This window comes from Babylonia areolata, chromosome 31 (genome assembly GCF_041734735.1).
Source record: "Babylonia areolata isolate BAREFJ2019XMU chromosome 31, ASM4173473v1, whole genome shotgun sequence".
NCBI classification, from domain to species: Eukaryota; Metazoa; Mollusca; class Gastropoda; order Neogastropoda; family Buccinidae; genus Babylonia; species Babylonia areolata.
In genome coordinates, this window is record NC_134906.1 from 8,094,862 (window position 1) to 8,117,953 (window position 23,092).

At 46.8% G+C, this 23,092-nt stretch overlaps 1 protein-coding gene across 1 annotated transcript in view; it reads left to right on the plus strand.

Annotated features, from left to right (window-relative positions):
- LOC143276313 (retrograde protein of 51 kDa-like) overlaps positions 1-23,092 on the plus strand; it is a 70,153-nt gene that overhangs the window by 554 nt on the left and 46,507 nt on the right. The window contains exon 1 of the mRNA XM_076580819.1: positions 1-132. This exon is cut by the window's left edge and continues 554 nt beyond it. Within this exon, the coding sequence (XP_076436934.1) occupies positions 1-132 (132 nt within the window). The remainder of the gene's footprint in view (positions 133-23,092) is intronic.

Sequence of the window (23,092 nt, forward strand, 5' to 3'; positions counted from 1 at the left end):
GCCCATCCGGGACATGTATGAGGGCGAGCTGAGCCAGGCCCGCAAGGTCATCAGCGACCTGTCTGCCCAGAAGGGCGTGGAGGAGGGCAAGATGGCCGGTCTGCAGGACGAGATCCAGTCCCTCAAGGATCTGTGAGTGTCCGTGTTGTGTGTGTGTGGTGTGTGGTATGGTGTGTGTGTGGTGTGGTGTGTGTGTGTGGTGTGGTGTGGTGTGTGTGTGTGTGTATGGCCAGGTCACTGCGTGTTCGTGCTGTGTCCGTGTTGTGTGTGTGCTGTCAGGTCACTGTATGCACGTGCTGTGTGTGTTGCTACTACGTCACTGTGTGCACGTGCTGTGTCCGTGTTGACGTCATGTTTGTGTGGACGTGCTGTGTCCTTGGATCATGTCTTTCACAGTATCCCTTTTGTCTGGCTGTGTGCAGCGATGATTTCACTGTGTGGATGTCCTTGATGGAGTCATGTCACTGTGTGGATGTCCTTGATGGATACCTTCAGTGTCCTTGATGAAGTCATGTCACTGTCTTCAATGTCCTTGATGAAGTCATGTCACTGTCTTCAATGTCCTTGATGAAGTCATGTCACTGTGATCAATGTCCTTGATGATTGTCATGTCACTGTGAGGACGCCCTGTGTCCTTGAAAAAGTCAGCCAATCACAGTGACATGCTTTCTGATGCCGCTTTCTGTCCCTCGTGTTGTGGTACATGTGCACCACTGTGGGTTGTGTGGTACATGTGCACCACTGTGGGTTGTGTGGTACATGTGCACCACTGTGGGTTGTGTGGTAGATTTGCAGCGCTGTGGGTTCTGTGGTAGATTTGTACCACTGTGGGTTGTGTGGTAGATTTGTACCACTGTGGGTTGTGTGGTACATGTGCACCACTGTGAGTTCTGTGGGCACTGTGGGTTGCGCGGTAGATGTGCACCACTGTGAGTTCTGTGGGCACTGTGGGTTGCGCGGTAGATGTGCACCTCTGTGGGTGACCTCTTCAAGTGCACGTTCAACACAGCGCCTCCCTGGCTGTGCTCCTCAGGAAGTGACTGCTCCCGGGGCCTGTGACCGGCTGTGGAGACAGGGAGAGGAAGGAAGAGGAAGGAGAGGGGGTGGGGGGAAGAGGAGGAGGGAGAGGAGGAGGGAGAGGAAGGCCTATACCTGTGTGGAACAGTCTGCAAGGACTTGTTCCAGTTGTCGCTCTTTCCTCGTCCTTCTTATGGAGACCTGTCCGGCATGGATAGGTGTGTCAACAGAGGTCTTCAGGATGGGGTGTGAGTGTCACTCCACTTCCTGTCACGTGGTTGTAACTCCACTTCCTGTCACGTGGTTTGTGTGTGTCATGATGCTCGTTGTGAGACCGAAGACTGTCCAGGTTTCAGCCACAAGGAGTCGTGTACACGTGACTGTCACCTGCTTGGAGCCATTCTCACAGGTTGTCGGTCTATGCAGCTGTCTCTTGGCCACAGACTGCTTTTTGAATCTCTCCATTGCTGGCACTGTATGTCGTGCTTTGTTTGGTTGAATATCAATCCAATGCTGGCACTATAGGTGGTGCTTTCTTCTGTTGAATATCGTTCCATTATTGTCACTCAGGATTGTGCTTTCTTCTGTTGAATATCATTCCATTATTGTCACTCTGAATGGTGCTTTCTTCTGTTGAATATCGTTCCATTATTGTCACTCTGAATGGTGCTTTCTTCTGTTGAATATCGTTCCATTATTGTCACTCTAGATGGTGCTTTCTTCTGTTGAATATCGTTCCATTATTGTCACTCTGAATGGTGCTTTCTTCTGTTGAATATGGTTCCATTATTGTCACTCAGGATTGTGCTTTCTTCTGTTGAATATCATTCCATTATTGTCACTCTGAATGGTGCTTTCTTCTGTTGAATATCGTTCCATTATTGTCACTCTAGATGGTGCTTTCTTCTGTTGAATATCGTTCCATTATTGTCACTGTAGATGGTGCTTTGTTCTGTTGAATATCGTTCCATTATTGTCACTCTGAATGGTGCTTTCTTCTGTTGAATATCGTTCCATTATTGTCACTGTAGATGGTGCTTTCTTCTGTTGAATATCGTTCCATTATTGTCACTCTAGATGGTGCTTTCTTCTGTTGAATATCGTTCCATTATTGTCACTCTGAATGGTGCTTTCTTCTGTTGAATATCGTTCCATTATTGTCACTCTGGATGGTGCTTTCTTCTGTTGAATATCGTTCCATTATTGTCACTGAAGATGGTGCTTTCTTCTGTTGAATATCGTTCCATTATTGTCACTGAAGATGGTGCTTTCTTCTATTGAATATCGTTCCATTATTGTCACTGTAGATGGTGCTTTCTTCTGTTGAATATCGTTCCATTATTGTCACTCTAGATGGTGCTTTCTTCTGTTGAATATCGTTCAGTTATCATTGCTATATGTTGTGCATTTTCTGTTGAATATCATTTCACTGCTGTCGATCACTGTGATACTGTCTGTGAAATAAATGTGTGTTGTTTTTGTGTTGTTGTTTTTTTTATTGTGGATAAGATCGACTTTGAATAAAACGTTTGGTGTTTTTCTGTAAGTCAGTATGATGTCAGTGGCACAGCTTCTTATTATCTTAATACAATAATACAGACTGTTGTCACCTCCCTTCCAGATACAATACACACACTACTTTATCAGATTCCCTTTGGAGTTAATCAGGTGTTGTGGATTGGGCATTCCATCTTGGTTCTGTTCCTTCTTGCAAGGAAACGATCTTTGTTTAAGGTGGTGCTGCCACCTAGCTGGCTGTTGTCTTGTGGATGACGTAGCAGTCCCTTGAACAATTGTGTGGTTCGGCAAGCCTGGCCAGAACAATGGTGACCATTGTATCAGCTGGGTACAGACCTCGTACCTGTGTGAGGAGCCCTGTGTGTTCAAGTCGAGACACATGTTTGGAGTTATGTGATCCTCTTAGCGATCCGTCAGGCCTTGAGGGCCTACTGTCGGGCTGACCCCCGCTTGGAGGTTGTGTTTGGAACGTTAGGTTTGGTGTTTGTAGACCTGTGCTTGCGTACTTTGATGTGTGTGTGTGTTGTGTGTGTATTGTGTGTGTGTGTGTGTTTTATCCACGGCAAGGGGTCAGGGTTGACGGTGACAGGGACAGGGAACTGTCAGCTCTCTTTAACAAACAGCACGCAACACAGTACAGTGTCACACCACTGACCACTATACACAGTGCAGTACAGGTCACACCACTGACCGCTGTACACAGTGCAGGTCACACCACTGACCACTATACACAGTGCAGATCACACCACTGACCACTGTACACAGTGCAGGTCACACCACTGACCACTGTACACAGTGCAGGTCACACCACTGACCATTGTACACAGTACAGTGTCACACCACTGACCACTGTACACAGTGCAGGTCACACCACTGACCACTGTACACAGTGCAGGTCACACCACTGACCATTGTACACAGTGCAGGTCACACCACTGCCCACTGCAGATAACACTGCTCCAAGAAGCAGCAGGTCTGGCAGCAGAGATAGAACAGGATGTAGGACTGCCCATCACTGATCAATATACACAGTGTGTGTGTGTGTGTGTGTGTGTGTGTGTGTGTGTGTCCTCCACAGTCTGTGTCCTGTGTCTGTTGGCCACAGTGTGCATGCCACAAGGTTTTGTGCTGCTGGTGTGTGCTTTGCTTCGTTAAGGCCTCCCTTCTGCAGTGTAGGGACTGGGTGGTGTGTGTGTGTGGTGGGGGGGGGGGCATTCTGTTTCTTCTGTCTGTCTGTCTGTCTCTCTCTCTCTCCATCTCTGTCTCTCTCTCGTGTACTAATGTGTGTTTGCGGGCCTGAGGGGGAGTGGGGTTGGACTTGGAGATAGGGGGACTCGAAAAGAGAGAAAGAGAGAGAGAGAGACTCTGAAAGAGAGAGACTCGGAAAGGGAGAAAGAGAATAGAGAGAGAGGGGGGGGGGGACAAGACAAGACAAATAAATTATTCTTTATTTTCAAGGATGGCATATCCGCACTGGCGCAGTTATTCACATCCAGTCCCCCCGCCCTGAACAGGGTCAACACAACACAAATACTACATAAAGTCATAAGCGTGCCCTTCACAGTGCTACATAAAGGCATATGCATGTACTTCACAATACTACATAAAGTCATAAGCGTGCACTTCACAATACTACATAAAGGCATAAGCGTGCACTTCACAATACTACATAAAGGCATAAGTGTGCACTTCACAATACTACATAAAGTCATAAGTGTGCACTTCACAATACTACATAAAGTCATAAGCGTGCACTTCACAATACTACATAAAGGTATATGCATGTACTTCACAATACTACACAAAGTCATATGCATGTACTTCACAATACTACGTGAAGTCATATAAGATAAGATAAGAATAACTTTATTATCTCCAACTGGAGAAATTTGGTCAGGTGCATTATCACAACATAGACAAGTAAACAACATGGGGACCATAACTGTAAAAGCCAACAACAGCCCCTACAAATATTACGAAGATACAAATGTAAAAAATATCACATACATCGTTTCATACATACATCCACACACTGCAGGTAATAACTAGTATTCTTTATGTAAAAACAGAAAGAATTAAGAAACATTATTTGAATATAATTATAAACATAGCCTACTATACTGCACATTGATTATAATAGACAGATAAGATAAGAATAAAGATGAATTGCGGAAAACCACAACCAGATAATCAGCACACACCCGCACCGCACCCCACCCCACCCCTACCCCCACCCACCCCACACACGCGGATAACTTCACAATACTACATAAAGGCATATGCATGTACTTCACAATACTACATAAAGTCATAAGCGTGCACTTCACATTACTACATGTAGGCATATGCATGATGTACGAAGAAAAAAATGAGAGAGAGAGAGAGACTCATCCCGTGTGCCCTGTGTAGTGACGTCAGGATGTCTACAGACTCTGATACGTGTATAGTGACATCAGGATGTCTACTCAGACACGTGTGCAGTGACGTCAGGATGTCTACAGACTCTGACACGTGTATAGTGACGTCAGGATGTCTACTCTGACACGTGTGCAGTGACGCCAGGATGTCTACAGACTCTGACACGTGTATAGTGACGTCAAGATGTCTACTCTGGCACGTGTGTAGTGACGTCAGGATGTCTACAGACTCTGGCACGCGTGTAGTGACGTCAGGATGTCTACAGACTCTGACACGTGTGTAGTGACGTCATGATGTCTACAGACTCTGGCACGTGTGTAGTGACGTCAGGATGTCTGCAGACTCTGACACGTGTGTAGTGACGTCAGGAGGGCGACTGACAGCTGTTGAATCTGACGGCTTGATGCACCGTGTGTCGTCATCTGTTGGTCTGTGCTGTGTGGATGCAACATCTGTGTGGCTACACACCTCACACACCTCACACAGCAGCCGCATACACACTTAACATGGAAACACATCACACACACACACACACACACACACACACACACACACACACACACACATGACAAACGCCCACCTTTAAGTTCATTCTGCACAAACAGCCATTATCTTCACATAACTTCACACACCTTGTCCCCCTCCTCCCCCCCCCCCCCCACATGATCCCTCCCTCCACACACACACACACACACACACACACACAGATTCGCTGTGCCCCCCCCCCCCCCCGAAGCCTACAGTGCGTCATACGTGGCAAAAACACGTCGCCAGCCGGAACGATGATGTATGTGTATTAGACATGGCTGACTACTACTACCACCCCCCACCTCCACCTCCACCTCCACCTCCACCCGCACCCCTTCAGCCCTTCAGCCCTTGGGGCTCCGTGGGTCGATGTCCCGTGTCAAACCGCCCATTCACCTTGAGGGGGGGATTTGAACCTCGCTTCACTGATTTGACAACAATCGGATGTCCACCCACCTTGCTGTGCCCAGCAGGGTCAGTCAGCCCAGTGCTGCATGCAGACTGGTGAGAGAGACAGAGACAGTGAGAGAGAGAGAGAAGGGGTGAGAGAGTGCAGTCACGTTTCAACTCTGGGAACAGAGTGGCCTAATGGAAAACAGTGGCAGGCTGTGGGGGTGGGATGAGTTTTATAAGTTGTGGGGGCGGGGTGTATAAGGTATGGGGCGGGGGTTATAAGTTGGGGGGTTATAAGTTATGGGGTGGGAGTTATAAGTTGTGTGTGTGTTTGTTTGGGGGGGGTAAAACGTTATGGGGGGTTATAAGTTATGTGTGTGTGTGGGGGGGGGGGTGAGGCGCGGGGGGGTTATTAGTTATGGGGTGGGGGTTGTACGTTATGTGGGGGGGTGGCGGGGGGTTATAAGTTGTGGGGGTTACAGGTCGTGGTATGGGATAGGGGGTTATAAGTTTTGGGCTGGTGGGTGGTGGGGGGAGGGGGTACAGGTTGCTGGGGGGGTGGGTGAGGGGCTGACAGCTCTGTGCCCCACCCGCCACCCCACCCCCACCCCCACTCCTGCTCCTGAAGGAAGGTGGCTGGCTGACCATGGGCGGCCTCACTTCCATATATGGCCATGCAGGGCCACAGGACACGCCTTCCCCCCAGGCCGACACGGCCGGCTTGCCAAGCCACGCCCACCCAGCTCATTATGCAAGCTGGCGAAAAACTGACAGTGATTGACAGCTGCACGCGCGGCCTTCCGCCTTGCCTTTGATGAGACAGCAAACAGTCACACGTGAAGGAGACAGAGACAGCAGTGAGAGAGAGGGGTGGAGTGAGAGAGAGAGAGTGAGAGAGAGAATGATAACCATAACGATTTTTTATCTGAATGAGAGAGGGGCGGGGGGGGGGGAGTGCGGGGGTAACGATTTTTTTTTATCTGAATAAAAGAAAGAAGAGAGAGAGATAGAGAGTCTCAAGACTCAAATGATTTATTCAGTAAAGACCATAGTCCCCCATACGAACAGGGGACAACAGTGGAATTCATGCGTGGGTGTCTCGTTGTAACCAGTTGAAAATATGAACCGTGCAGCTTTTTGCTCCTAAACAAACACAGCAGCAAGTTTAGGTTACCAGCGTCTCTTGAAATGCCCCATGAAGCTACAAAGCAATACTAGAGAGAGAGAGAGAGGAATGGTAGGTGGGGGAACTTGTTGGCCACTTAAGAGAGAGCGTTGACAAACATGGAAAAAAAGACGGTGGGGGCTGAGGGGTGATGGTATCTAATTTCCCACAGGAAAAAAAAAACCCACAAAAGTACGATAAGGGTTTGGTTGGGTTTTTTTTTTTTTTTTTTTTTAAGCGGTTAGAGAGATGTGAAGTATTGTGATGTATTTTTAGACTCGCCAGTCCGGTTTGGCAAGATGCTTTCACAACTTGCCGACCAGGTTACTAAGCATACCTACCCTGTAGTGCCGTGGTTAGGGGTGGGTATGGGTGGGGGGAGTGGTCATTAGTATGGCGACCTACCTATCTGGCGGGGGGTTGTCTGACAATGAAGGGTCGTCTCCCTGTAAAACTCTTCGGCAATGGGGCCATCCTCAGACCCTTAAAGCGATCCGCTTCAGTGAAGCGTGGTTTACAGAAGCCACTAGTGAACTGTGGTTTAGTGAAAAGTGATTTACAGAAGCCAGTAGTGAGGCGTGATTTACAGAAGCCAGTAGTGAAAAGTGATTTATGAAAGCCACTCCTTTATACAGGCCATCAACCATGTCTGTAACGTGTCAGCCTGGGGCATCATCAATGACTGACACCTGGGGGTACACACACACAGAGAGTGTTAACAATTCCAGGTTTATTCCCAAAACACGCCATTGGGGCCCATGAGAAACAGAACAAGAGGGACACAAGTCAAACACTACATGGCTACAGTTTACCAAGGAAAGGTCACACAGTACATAACCAACTTGTAAGTGTGTCAAACAATGACCGAGTTCTTTACTATCTGAACAGAAAAGTAGATGTTTTGGAATTACGTCAGCTGCACCAACATTAGACAACGCCAACGATGTGTAAAAAAAAAAATCTAGACGAGTTGAGAAGTCATATTTCAAATATTGTTCTTTTTTTTTAAATAATAAATCCAGACAGCTTCAAGAAGTTGTCTTATTCTTTGTCATGAATAAGAGACAGAACTTAAAACGTTTGGGTTTCTGGTTCATTGATGGCTTCAGCAAATGTAATCTGTCATGTCTGAATCAAGAACACCGGCCGAAATATTAAATGGAACTCATTACCAAGATAATTAAATGAACATTTAGTGCGCCATCTTTTTATTTCTTTTCAATGCCACGTGTGCCGGCTGTCTGACTGGACTAGATTCAGTGTTCTATGTTTAGATATTCACTTGGCCAGAAGTGTTCAGTGTTCTGTGTTTAGATATTCACTTGGCCAGGAGTGTGGTCCGCCACCTGTGTCAGTGTGTCGTGGTGACACAGTCCGCCACCTGTGTCAGTGTGTCGTGGTGACACAGTCCGCCACCTGTGTCAGTGTGTCGTGGTGACACAGTCCGCCACCTGTGTCAGTGTGTCGTGGTGACACAGTCCGCCACCTGTGTCAGTGTGTGGTGATGACACCAAGATTTTTTTTTTTCTCCTGCGTTTGGAAGTAACGACAGTTATCCGCAAGGTATGACATAGCAGCCTGGTCACACACACACACACACACACACACACACACGCACGCACGCACGCACGCACGCACACGCACACCAGGTGCTGGGACTGGCATACAGCCATAGCTGTCACTGGCAGGGACCTATTTTAAACACTCCAAAGCCGCTGTGTTGGCGACATGGAAGTCCGTGAACTAAACTGCTGAGCCATCAAACAGCGACCACAACAAGAGGCTAGAAAAGGGGGCGTGGGCTCGGGGTGGGGGGTGGGGGTGTGGGGGGGGGAGGGCATTGGGAGGGGGGGGGGGGTGGAGGGGGGTAAGGGGGCAGGTTAGTGACCAGTGTGGCGGTGATTCAATGTTAGCAGAGTGCTGTGTCAATAGACACACGCCCCGTCTTTCCTTCAAGCCCCCCCCCCTCATCCCCCCCCGTCCCCTCCCCCGTTCCTCCCCCCCCCCCACACACACACACACACGCACTGTGGGTTGGTCAGCCTGTCATCTTGGGCCTGGCCGGATTTTACAGACCGTCAGTGCGTAAGTCTGTGTGTACACATGGGGAGGGCGGGGTGTGGAGAGGGGGCTGAGGGGTGGGGGTGGGGGGTCAAGGAGAGGTGTGGGTGGAGGAGGGAGGAGTTTGAGGGGAAAGAGAGAGGGAGGTGGGGGGGTAGACAGAGACACAGAGAGGGGAGAGACAGACAGACAGAGACAGACAGACAGACAGAGACAAGAGAGTACGAACTGACACAGAAAAGTAGAGGCGAGATCAGAGACAGACCAGACACCACACCAAAAATCAATACTGGGAAGAGCAATACCTGGACAAATGTCGGCCTTGCTTCAGTCTGAGGTGAAGGTGGAGGAAGGTGGCAGAATGGTTAAGACGCTCAGCTGCCAATACAGAGAGTCCGTGAGGGTGTGGGTTCGAATCCCGCTCTCGCCCTTTCTCCTAAGTTTGACTGGAAAATCAAACTGAGCGTCTAGTCTTTCGGATGAGACGATAAACCGAGGTCCCGTGTGCAGCACGCACTTGGCGCACTGAAAAAGAACCCATGGCAACGAGTGTTGTCCTCTGGCGAAATTACGTAAAATGAAATCCACTTTCATAGGTACACAAATATGTAAGCATGCACTCAAGGCCTGACTAAGCGCGTTGGGTTATGCTGCTGGTCAGGCATCTGCTCAACAGATGTGGTGTAGCGTGTATGGATTTGTCCGAACGCAGTGACGCCTCCTTGAGAAAGTGAAACTGAAACTGAGGTGAAAGCACACCTGTCACTCCCTCCTACCATAGGCCTTCATATGTTTGTGTTTTGTTTTGTTTTTATTTCTTTTTATCACAACAGATTTCTCTGTGTGAAATTCCGGCTGCTCTCCCCAGGGAGAGCGCGTCGCCATACTACAGCGCCACCCATTTTTTTTGTATTTTTTCCTGTGTGCAGTTTTATTTGTTTTTTCCTATTGAAGTGGATTTTTCTACAGAATTTTGCCAGGAACAACCCTTTTGTTGCCGTGGGTTCTTTTACGTGCGCTAAGTGCATGCTGCACACGGGGGGACCTCGGTTTATCGTCTCATCCGAATGACTAGCGTCCAGACCACCACTCAAGGTCTAGTGGAGGGGGAGAAAACTTCGGGGGCTGTGCCGTGATTCGAACCAGCGCGCACAGATTTTCTCGCTTCCTAGGCGGACGCGTTACCTCTAGGCCATCACTCCACTTCACCTCAACACACACAGGTAGATATACATGGGGACACACACAGGTAGATATATAGGAAGAGACACACACACAGGTAGATATACATGGAGACACACACACAGGTAGATATACATGAAGACACACACAGGTAGATATACATGGAGACACACACAGGTAGATGATTTACATGGAGACACACACACAGGTAGATATACATAAAGAAATACACAGGTAGATATACATGGACACACACACAGGTAGATGATATACATGGAGACACACACAGGTAGATATACATGGAGACACACACACAGGTAGATATACATGAAGACACACACAGGTAGATATACAAGGAGACACACACAGGTAGATATACATGAAGACACACACACAGGTAGATATACATGGAGACACACACAGGTAGATATACATGGGGACACACACACAGGGAGATATACATGGAGACACACACACAGGGAGATATACAAGGAGACACACACAGGTAGATATACATAAAGACATACACAGGTAGATATACATGGACACACACACAGGTAGATGATATACATGGAGACACACACAGGTAGATATACATGGAGACACACACAGGTGGATATACATGGAGACACACACAGGTAGATATGCATGGAGACACACACAGGTAGATATACATGGAGACACACACAGGTAGATATACATGAAGACACACACACAGGTAGATATACATGGGGACACACACAGGTAGATATACAAGGAGATACACACAGGTAGATATACATGGAGACACACACACAGGGAGATATACATGGAGACACACACACTGGTAGATATACATGGAGACACACACACATGTAGATGATTTACATGAAGACACACACAGGTAGATATACCTCAAGACACACACAGGTAGATATACATGGAGACACACACAGGTAGATATACATGGAGACACACACAGGTAGATATACCTCAAGACACACACAGGTAGATATACATGGAGACACACACAGGTAGATATACATGGAGACACACACAGGTAGATATACATGGAGACACACACACAGGTGGATATACAAGGAGACACACACTGGTAGATATACATGGAGACACACACAGGTAGATATACATGAAGACACACACACAGGGAGATATACATGGAGACACACACACAGGTAGATATACATGGAGACACACACAGAGGTAGATATACATAAAGACACACACAGGGAGATATACATGGAGACACACACAGGTAGATATACATAAAGACATACACAGGTAGATATACATTGAGACACACACAGGTAGATGATATACATGGAGACACACACAGGTAGATATACATGGAGACACACACAGGTAGATATACATAAAGACACACACAGGGAGATATACATGGAGACACACACACAGGGAGATATACATGGAGACACACACAGGTAGATATACATAAAGACATACACAGGTAGATATACATGGAGACACACACAGGTAGATATACATGGAGACACACACAGGTAGATATACATGGAGACACACACACAGGTGGATATACAAGGAGACACACACAGGTAGATATACATGAAGACACACACAGGTAGATATACATGGGGACACACACAGGTAGATATACATGGAGACACACACACAGGGAGATATACATGGAGACACACACAGGGAGATATACATGGAGACACACACACAGGGAGATATACATGGAGACACACACAGGTAGATGATTTACATGGAGGTATACACACAGGTAGATATACATGAAGACACACACACACACACACACACACACACACACACACACACACACACAGATCGATAGATGAACACGTCTTGTTTGCCTTTCTCTTCTCCTGTCAGCACAAAGACAAACACACCAAAAGCTCACTGAAGTGGGGAATGTTTATCCAAAGGACACGCACACACGCACACACACACACACACACACACACACACACACAGGTATCAGCCAGCCAGCCAGAGAGTAGTCATAAATAATGTCAAAGCAAGGAGTGGGAAAGTAGTCGGTGAGAGAGATGATGATATATGTCGTGATCACGTGGTTACCTCAAGGCCTGTTGGCTGAAAGCAGTCAATCAATCAATCAATCAGTCAGTCAATCAGTCAATGTTGACAGTGACTGTCAACTTGAGTATAGGAAAGTGATCTTACGTCAAAGGAATGTATAACTCTGGTGACAGTTCAGTCATTCTGTCAGGCTCATTGGCCTTTCCCTCCTATCTCTGTCTGTCTCTGTCTGTCTCTCTGCTTATGAGTGTTGGATACAGCACCTTCACCCTCTTATTCAGTTGTGGAAAGGTATTCAGCGAAAATTTGAAAGCTCTGGCTAGCATTCCTCGATTTCCGCAAAGCATTCAACTCCGTTAAAAAAAAAAGGAAGGTTGTGTGGTGTGTGTGAAGTAAAAGTGGTATTCATAGCAAATCATATAGGGCATTGCCAGGAATTTATGATTCATCAAAAGAATGTGTTAACTCTCTCCATACGAACGGCGAAAGAGACGACGTTAACAGCGTTTCACCCCAATTACCACCATCAAAATATTGCAAGCGGAAGGCTCTTATACTGAAGAGGTGAATGGTGACAAAGAATACCACAATTCTGACGACAGAAGCTAAAGGTTGGGTCATTGAGACACCCACTGGACATCCGAGGGGTCTGTGTAGAGGAGAAGAGAGGGCTGGCCGTACTGAGTGAGTTAAAAGACAAGACATTCCTATTCAGATTTTTTTCCACTGCCCCAGAGGAGATGATCAAGTTTGTTTGCATTGTCCACATTCATCATGCCCTAGAGGAGTTAAACAAGGTTGTTTACTTTGTCCTTATTATTTTTTCATCAGCGAATTAGCAATGGCTCGACTTCAAAAGAGAACACTTTGGAATTCAGCTGTTACCAGGTGCAATAGAATTGTTTCCACTGTGGTGTGCAGATGACGTCATGTTGTTATCTGACACTGTGATATGGTTGCATCATGATTTTTTGTATAGGTGATTTTTTTGGAGCTTGGACAAAGTGGACAAACAGAAATCAAGACATAAAGATAACGAATGGTGATAAGTGTTTAGGTATGATATTTACAACACAGTTGAGTGTAAACTCTCTCTCTCTCTCTCTCTCTCTCTCTCTCTCTCTCTCTCTCTCTCTCTCTCTCTTTCTATCTATCCTCTCTCTCTCTCTTTCTTTCTTTATCTCCTCTCTCTCTCTCTCTTTCTTTATCTCCTCTCTCTCTCTCTTTCTTTCTTTCTCTCCCCCCTCTCTCTCTCTCTCTCTCTCTTTCTTTATCTCCTCTCTCTCTCTCTCTCCTTCCCTCCCTCCCCTCTCTCTTCTCCCTTCTCTCTCTCTCTCTTTCTTTCTTTCTTTCTCTCCTCTCTCTTCTCTCTCTCTCTCTGTTTCATTGTCCAGATCTCTATATCTCTAGCCTCTATGAGAGCCATGGAGTGGCTTATCCCTTCATCTTAATCCCCGCTAATCCCCGTCCACCCCACGCTCTCAACAAGCAACATGGCCACGTTTGCCGAACACAGAATGCAAGCTTTTCATTTTCTGTTTGGGGAGAGAGTGAGACTCTTTCACGTTCTCTCTATCTCTGTCTCTCTCTCTATCTCTGCCTCTCTCTCTCTCTCTCTCTCTCTCTCTCTCTTTCTCTTTAATGCTCACATACAGTCGATAATAGATTATGCTTCTACGTTGTGGGATTCTGCTAGCGCAAATATTCTAAAACCACTTGTTAGATAAAACAAACGTGCTTTGAAATTAGTCTTATTAAAGTCATGTTCATTGTCCCACTGGTGCTAAAACTAGAATATAATAAGGCTGTTTTTATGCACAAAATAGTAAGCGGCTACAATTATAAATAACTTCCCAGTAAATAACATAAGACATGTACATAAGGTGCATATACCTCGTCCAAATCTTGATCTTTTTAAGTCCAGTCTAACATACAGCCGGGGAATGTATTGGAATAATTTACCATCACATTTGAAAATATAATTAACCACAACAACTTCAAGCAAAATCTAAAAATGTACCTATTCACAAAAAATGACGTCAACTGAAATCCAACATTGTTTTCGACAATTTGTGGGTTCCCTCTCACTCTCTCTTGAGTGGGTGCATTTGTGTGTGTGCATGTGTGTGTGTGTGTGTGTGTGTGTGTGTGTGTGTGTGTGTGTGTGTGAACTGGTGGGATGGTGTTTGATTGCGACGGAAGGACTTGCTTTCTCCGTTTTTTGTTTTGTTTTGGTTTTGGTTTGGTTTGGTGTGTGTGTGTGGGTGTGGGTGTTTGTGTGTGTGTGTTTCATTATTTTATTTTATTTTCTTCTTCTTCTTCTTTTTTTGTGGAATGGCTATGAATGGTGAAATAATGGTGTATTTTGATTGTGTGTGTGTGTTGTTGTTGTTTTTGTTTTGTTTTGTTTTGTTTTGTTTGTTTGTTTTTTGTTTTTTTTTGGGGGGGGGTTGTTTTGTTGTTGTTTTTTGGGGGAGGGGGTTGTTTTGTTTTGTTTTTGTTTGTTTGTTTTTTTGCTCATTTTCGCTTCTTTAGCTTTACTCCCTCTCTAGGGCGAGGGCTGGATGTAAAAAAAAAACCCACAAAAAACATGTTACTTGCTTATCTATTACCCTCGATAATAAAGATTTTGTCTTGTCTATCTCTCTCTCTCCCCCTCAGTGTGTGTGGGTGGTGGTGGTGGTGGCTGGGTATGGATGTGGGGGGGGGGAAGAAACGGGGTGTCAGTGTCACGTGACAGGGTCGAGTGGCGTGACTCATGTTTCCGGAAAACAGATCGCGATTCAACTGACAGCAACGGGACAATAACACTACAAAAGATAAATACCTCTCTGTCAGTCTGTCTTGCATTCCGTCTCTGTCTCTGTCTCTGTGTCTCTCTTTCTGTCTCTCTGTGTCTCTGTCTCTGTCTGTCTGTCTCTCTCTCTCTCTCCCTTCGCAACAGACGACAGTGTGAGTGTATATAGCCAGGAAGACAGTGCACAATCAGAACACTGCGCACCACCTGCCCGGACCCCCCACACCCCCACCACTCAACTCATCCTCCCCCCTCACCCACCTGCCCGGACCTCGTGTCTCCTGTTCGGTTCCAGTCTAGCCCCCACCCTCACCCCCACCCCCACCTCTACCAACACACACACACACACACACACACACACACACACACACACACACACATACACCTGCCTGCATCAACAACGCTATGGTTTGTAATATGAGCTGAATTGTACTGTCTGTCTCATCTGGGTGGCATTCGCATGAGAACGCACGCGCGCGCGCGCTCGCACACACACACACACACACACACACACACACACACACACACACACACACACACACAAGAAACGAAACGAAACGAAATTTTATTTCACCAGGGTAATGAGATAAGCAAGTACACATTCTTTTTTTTTTTCCACCCAGCCCTGGACATTAAAAAACAAACAAACAAACAAAAACACCTGCAAATATCAAGCATAAGAAAAAAAAGAAAGAAAAAAGAGAGAGAGGGAGAGAGGGAGAGGCATACAGACAGACAGACAGACAGACAGTAGGAAGGGATGTATATTGTTCCAAGATTGGCTTTTCGGGGCATCGTCAGGTAAACCCTCTTTCCTTTCTGGAGGCTGTGTGGTGTGTATCTAGCGACCAACTGCTTGACAAATTGATGACAAAATATGATGGCTGTGTGGTGTGTATCCAGCGACCACCTGCTTGACAAATTGATGACAAAATATGATTGCTGTATGATGTGTATCTAACGACCAACTGATTGACAAATTGATGACAAAATATGATGGCTGTATGATGTGTATCTAACGACCAACTGATTGACAAATTGATGACAAAATATGATGGCTGTATGATGTGTATCTAACGACCAACTGCTTGACAAATTGATGACAAAATATGATGGCTGTGTGGTGTGTATCCAGCGACCACCTGCTTGACAAATTGATGACAAAATATGATTGCTGTGTGGTGTGTATCCAGCTGAGCGTCTTAACCATTCTGCCACCTTCTGCGACCAGCTGATTGACAAATTGATGACAAAATATGATGGCTGTGTGGTGTGTATCCAGCGACCAACTGCTTGACAAATTGATGACAAAATATGATTGCTGTGTGGTGTGTATCTAGCGACCAACTGCTTGACAAATTGATGACAAAATATCATGGCTGTGTGGTGTGTATCCAGCGACCAACTGCTTGACAAATTGATGACGAAATATGATTGCTGTGTTGTGTGTATCCAGCGATCAGCTGATTGAAAAATTGATGACAAAATATGATGGGTGTGTGGTGTGTATCCAGCGACCAACTGATTGACAAAATTGATGACAAAATATGATGGCTGTGTGGTGTGTATCCAGCGATCAGCTGATTGACAAACTGATGACAAAATATGATTGCTGTGTGGTGTGTATCTAGCGACCAACTGCTTGACAAATTGATGACAAAATATGATGGCTGTGTGGTGTGTATCTAGCGACCAACTGATTGACAAATTGATGACAAAATATGATGGCTGTATGATGTGTATCTAACGACCAACTGATTGACAAATTGATGACAAAATATGATGGCTGTGTGGTGTGTATCTAGCGACCAACTGATTGACAAATTGATGACAAAATATGATGGCTGTATGATGTGTATCTAGCGACCAACTGAATGACAAATTGATGACGAAATATGATTGCTGTGTGGTGTGTATCCAGCGACCAACTGAATGAAAAATTGATGACAAAATATGATGGCTGTGTGGTGTGTATCCAGCGACCAACTGATTGACAAATTGATGACGAAATATGATTGCTGTGTGGTGTGTATCCAGCGACCAACTGAATGAAAAATTGATGACAAAATATGATGGCTGTGTGTTGTGTATCCAGCGACCAACTGCTTGACAAATTGATGACAAAATATGATTGCTGTGTGGTGTGTATCCAGCGACCAACTGAATGACAAATTGATGACAAAATATGATGGCTGTGTGGTGTGTATCCAGCGACCAACTGCTTGACAAATTGATGACAAAATATCATGGCTGTGTGGTGTGTATCCAGCGACCAACTGATTGACAAATTGATGACAAAATATGATGGCTGTGTGGTGTGTATCCAGCGACCAACTGATTGACAAATTGATGACAAAATATGATTGCTGTGTGGTGTGTATCCAGCGACCAACTGATTGACAAATTGATGACAAAATATGATGGCTGTGTGGTGTGTATCCAGCGACCAACTGATTGACAAAATTGATGACGAAATATGATTGCTGTGTGGTGTGTATCCAGCGACCAACTGATTGACAAATTGATGACAAAATATGATTGCTGTGTGGTGTGTATCCAGCGACCAACTCAATGACAAATTGATGACGAAATATGATGGCTGTATGATGTGTATCTAACGACCAACTGATTGACAAATTGATGACAAAATATGATGGCTGTGTGGTGTGTATCCAGCGACCAACTGATTGACAAATTGATGACAAAATATGACGGCTGTGTGGTGTGTATCTAGCGACCAACTGATTGACAAATTGATGACAAAATATGATGGCTGTGTGGTGTGTATCCAGCGACCAACTGCTTGACAAATTGATGACAAAATATGATTGCTGTATGGTGTGTATCTAGCGACCAACTGAATGACAAATTGATGACAAAATATGATGGCTGTGTGGTGTGTATCTAGCGACCAACTGATTGACAAATTGATGACAAAATATCATGGCTGTGTGGTGTGTATCCAGCGACCAACTGATTGACAAATTGATGACAAAATATGATGGCTGTGTGGTGTGTATCTAGCGACCAACTGAATGAAAAATTGATGACAAAATATGATGGCTGTGTGGTGGTATGTATCCAGCGACCAACTGAATGACAAATTGATGACAAAATATGATGGGTGTGTGGTGTGTATCCAGCGACCAACTGATTGACAAATTGATGACAAAATATGATGGCTGTGTGGTGTGTATCCAGCGATCAGCTGATTGACAAATTGATGACAAAATATGATGGCTGTGTGGTGTGTATCCAGCGACCAACTGCTTGACAAATTGATGACAAAATATGATGGCTGTGTGGTGTGTATCCAGCGACCAACTGATTGACAAATTGATGACAAAATATGATGGGAGTGTGGTGTGTATCCAGCGACCAACTGATTGACAAACTGATGACAAAGTATGATTGCTGTGTGGTGTGTATCCAGCGACCAACTGATTGACAAATTGATGACAAAATATGATTGCTGTGTGGTGTGTATCCAGCGACCAACTCAATGACAAATTGATGACGAAATATGATGGCTGTATGATGTGTATCTAACGACCAACTGATTGACAAATTGATGACAAAATATGATTGCTGTGTGGTGTGTATCCAGCGACCAACTGATTGACAAATTGATGACAAAATATGATGGCTGTGTGGTGTGTATCCAGCGACCAACTGATTGACAAATTGATGACAAAATATGATTGCTGTGTGGTGTGTATCTAGCGACCAACTGATTGACAAATTGATGACAAAATATGATGGCTGTATGATGTGTATCCAGCGACCAACTGATTGACAAATTGATGACAAAGTATGATTGCTGTGTGGTGTGTATCCAGCGACCAGCTGATTGACAAATTGATGACAAAATATGATGGCTGTGTGGTGTGTATCTAGCGACCAACTGATTGACAAATTGATGACAAAATATGATGGCTGTGTGGTGTGTATCTAACGACCAACTGATTGACAAATTGATGACAAAATATGATTGCTGTGTGGTGTGTATCCAGCGACCAACTGATTGACAAATTGATGACGAAATATGATGGCTGTGTGGTGTGTATCTAGCGACCAACTGATTGACAAATTGATGACAAAATATGATGGCTGTGTGGTGTGTATCTAGCGACCAACTGATTGACAAATTGATGACAAAATACGTCGTTGGTGAGAGGGAGGATGGGGAAGGCGCACTGACCGGGGAGGGAGGAGGGGGGGGGCGGGGTGAGATACCTATCAGGTGTGAATAGATCGCTGGTCTCCCCTTACAGTTGACGTGGTATCGCCGTGAAATCCACACCCGTGTTGAGCAGAGTGTGATTGGCGTGTGGGCGGGGTGGGGGTACGGAAGAGGGGAGTGGGGGGCGGGTGGGGGGGGGGGTGGAGTTACGGGTGGCTCTTTGTTCAGGGACCTCAAGACAACACTACTGACTCACCTGTTTACTTCGCCCACCACAGTGCCACCAGTCTCTCTCTCTCTCTCTCTCTCTCTCTCTCTCTGGCTCACACACACACACACACACACACACACACACACACACACACACACACACACAGAGACGTGTTGGTGCGGCTGACGGCTGATCCTCCCTCACCTCAGCGAAGTCGTGGAGTCGCCGCCCAGAGGAACTGAGCTGTGGACCACATTGTTCAGGACACAGCATGTCTTCTGGGACTAGTCAGATCTGGTGACGGACCCCCCCCCCCACCCCCCACCACCCGTCACCCCTCTCCACACTGGATGTTTCTGTCGGGTGTGCTCCCCTCATTCGACAGGTAGCACTGGGCAGGTAGCACTGGGCAGGTAGGAGCAGGTAGCACTGGGCAGGTAGCACTGGCACTGGGCAGGTAGCACTGGGCAGGTAGGAGCAGGTAGCACTGGGCAGGTAGCAGCGGGTAGCACTGGGCAGGTAGCACTGGGTAGGTAGCACTGGGCAGGTTGCAGCAGGTAGCACTGGGCAGGTAGCAGCAGGTAGCACTGGGCAGGTAGCAGCAGGTAGCACTGGGCAGGTAGCACTGGGCAGGTAGCAGCAGGTAGCACTGGGCAGGTAGCAATGGGCGACAAGCCACACAGTGGGAACAACTCCCCGGCCGGCCAGTGCTGCCAACACTGAGGTATCCTGGTCCCTTCTCCCTTCTCCCTTCTCCCCTCTCCCCTCTCCCCACCCCATCCCAGGCCTCAGAGATCAGTTTTCACTTCCCCTGACTGGTGTGACCTGAGGGGTTAACGTGCTGAGTGCCGTGATTAGCAACAAGGGGGGGTAACTTACCTGTGATTAAAGAGTTATCACACCTGGTGAGTTGACGCCCTGGCGCCCGTTGTCCCCAGGTGTCAGTGACCCCGGCTTGGGTTACTATGGAAACCACGCTGTGTGTTCATCGTCCCGTTGTCCCCAGGTGTCACTGACCCCGCATTGGTTACTATGGAAACTCCCTCCTCTCTCTCTCTCTCTCCTGCCCCCCCCCCTCTCTCTCTCTCTCTCTCCCTCCCTCCTGCCCCCCCCCCCTCTCTCTCTCCCTCTCTTTCTCTCTCCCTCCCTCTCTCTCTCTCTCCCTCCTGCCCCCCCCCCTCTCTCTCTCTCCCCCTCTATCTCCCTCTCTTTCTCTCTCTCTCCCCCTCTATTTATCTCCCCCCCCCCCTCTCTCTCTCTCTCTCTCTCTCTGTACTTTCTCTCCCTGTCCTGCCAGCTGGCAGCAGTGACTGTAGTCTTTCCCCCCGACCTTCAGGGAAGAAGGGAAAGGAGTGACGAGGGGGGTGGTGGTGGTGGGGGGAGGGATGGTGAAGGGGGGGGTCAGTCACCTCCCACCAACCCCCACCCCCTCCCCACCCCCGACCCCTCCTGTCCTCCTCATGAATAACCATCCCCTCCTGTCCTCCTCATGAATAACCATCGTGACAGTTGTGACGCAAAAGCCGACAGGGAGGGAATTCGTCATCATGTAGGCTGTGTTGAGGCAACTGTGGTTGTGTGTGTGTGTGTGTGTGTGTGTATGGTGTGGTGTGGTGTGGTGTGGTGTATGTATGTTGTGGTGTGTGTGTGTATGGTGTGGTGTGGTGTGGTGTATGTATGTTGTGGTGTGTGTGTGTGTGTATGGTGTGGTGTGGTGTATGTATGTTGTGGTGTGTGTGTGTGTGTGCGTGTGTGTGTGTGTGTATTCTTTCGGTAGGCACAAGCAGCCAGTTTTCTTTCCCACACCCACACCCGCACGCCAAACAGCCGTGACACTTTAATGCTCACTGACACGTGGACATTTTGACGTCGGTATTCATCATGACCACAGTGACAGTTCCATGAGAACTGAAGCATTCAAACTGCGGCCTTTTCATTGGGGGGGGGGGGGGGGGGGGCTTTGTGGAATGCACTGCCTGTTTTTTGCAAGATGTTTGTTTTTTTGTTTTTTTTTCAGTGAAATAACTTAACTGCGAAATAAACATGTAAACATGGCGTGATGGTATGCGGTATGTGAAGTGTCAGTGTGGTGTGTGTGTGTGGTGCGTGGTGTGGGGTATAATGATGGTGAGTTGTGGTGTGGGGTATAATGATGGTGAGTTGTGGTGTGGGGTATAATGATGGTGAGTTGTGGTGTGGGGTATAATGATGCTGAGTTGTGGTGTGGGGTATAATGATGGTGTGGGGTATAATGATGGTGAGTAATGGTGTGGGGTATAATGATGGTGTGGGGTATAATGATGGTGAGTTATGGTGTGGGGTATAATGATGGTGTGGGGTATAATGATGCTGAGTAGTGGTGTGGGGTATAATGATGGTGTGGGGTATAATGATGGTGAGTTATGGTGTGTGGTATAATGATAGTGTGGGGTATAATGATGGTGAGTTGTGGTGTGGGGTATAATGATGGTGAGTTATGGTGTGGGGTATAATGATGGTGAGTTATGGTGTGGGGTATAATGATGGTGAGTTATGGTGTGGGGTATAATGATGGTGAGTTATGGTGTGGGGTATAATGATGGTGAGTTATGGTGTGGGGTATAATGATGCTGAGTAGTGGTGTGGGGTATAATGATGGTGTGGGGTATAATGATGGTGAGTTATGGTTGTAGGGTATAATGATGGTGAGTTATGGTGTGGGGTATAATGATAGTGTGGGGTATAATGATGGTGAGTTATGGTGTGGGGTATAATGATGGTGAGTTATGGTGTGCGATATAATGATGGTGAGTTATGGTGTGGGGTATAATGATGGTGTGGGGTATAATGATGGTGAGTTGTGGTGTGGGGTATAATGATGGTGTGGGGTATAATGATGCTGAGTAGTGTGGCTTGGGAATCAGCAGTCATTACTGTACATGGGGGTGGGAGAGGGAGGGGTGGGGGGAATGATCTCCGTTATATGACGAGGGCCTGACCTACCTCCCTGCTAACTGAAGGTTATTCCTCCTGATTGTCAGTAATTTGACAGGACCAGTACTTTTTTTTTTCATCATTGGTTTTGCCGACGTTATGTGGAACACACTTTGGAATGTTGGTGCCGTTTAGTGTGTTTACCATGGAGTTCTTTCACACACACACACACACACACACACACACACACACACACACACACTCTCTCTCTCTCTCTCTCTCTCTCTCTCTCTCTCTCTCTCTCTCTCTCGCACACACACACACACACACACACACAACACACACACACACACACACAACACACACACACACACACACACACACACACACACACACACACACACACACACACACACACACACACACACACACACACACACACACACAAGACACTTGGAATGAAACCAGCATGAACAGGGCACGTGCTATGAATTATGCATAAGGTGGGGGAGGAGGGTGGGGTGGGGGAGGGGGGGGGGCGGTTAGACAGGGCCTGTGGTTGCTAGGCGACCTGACTGGGCATCAAACTTGTGGAGGGGAGGGATGTGCTGTTTGCCTGAGCCAGCACGCTGCTCTGCACACATCTTCTGCACCTCACCACCA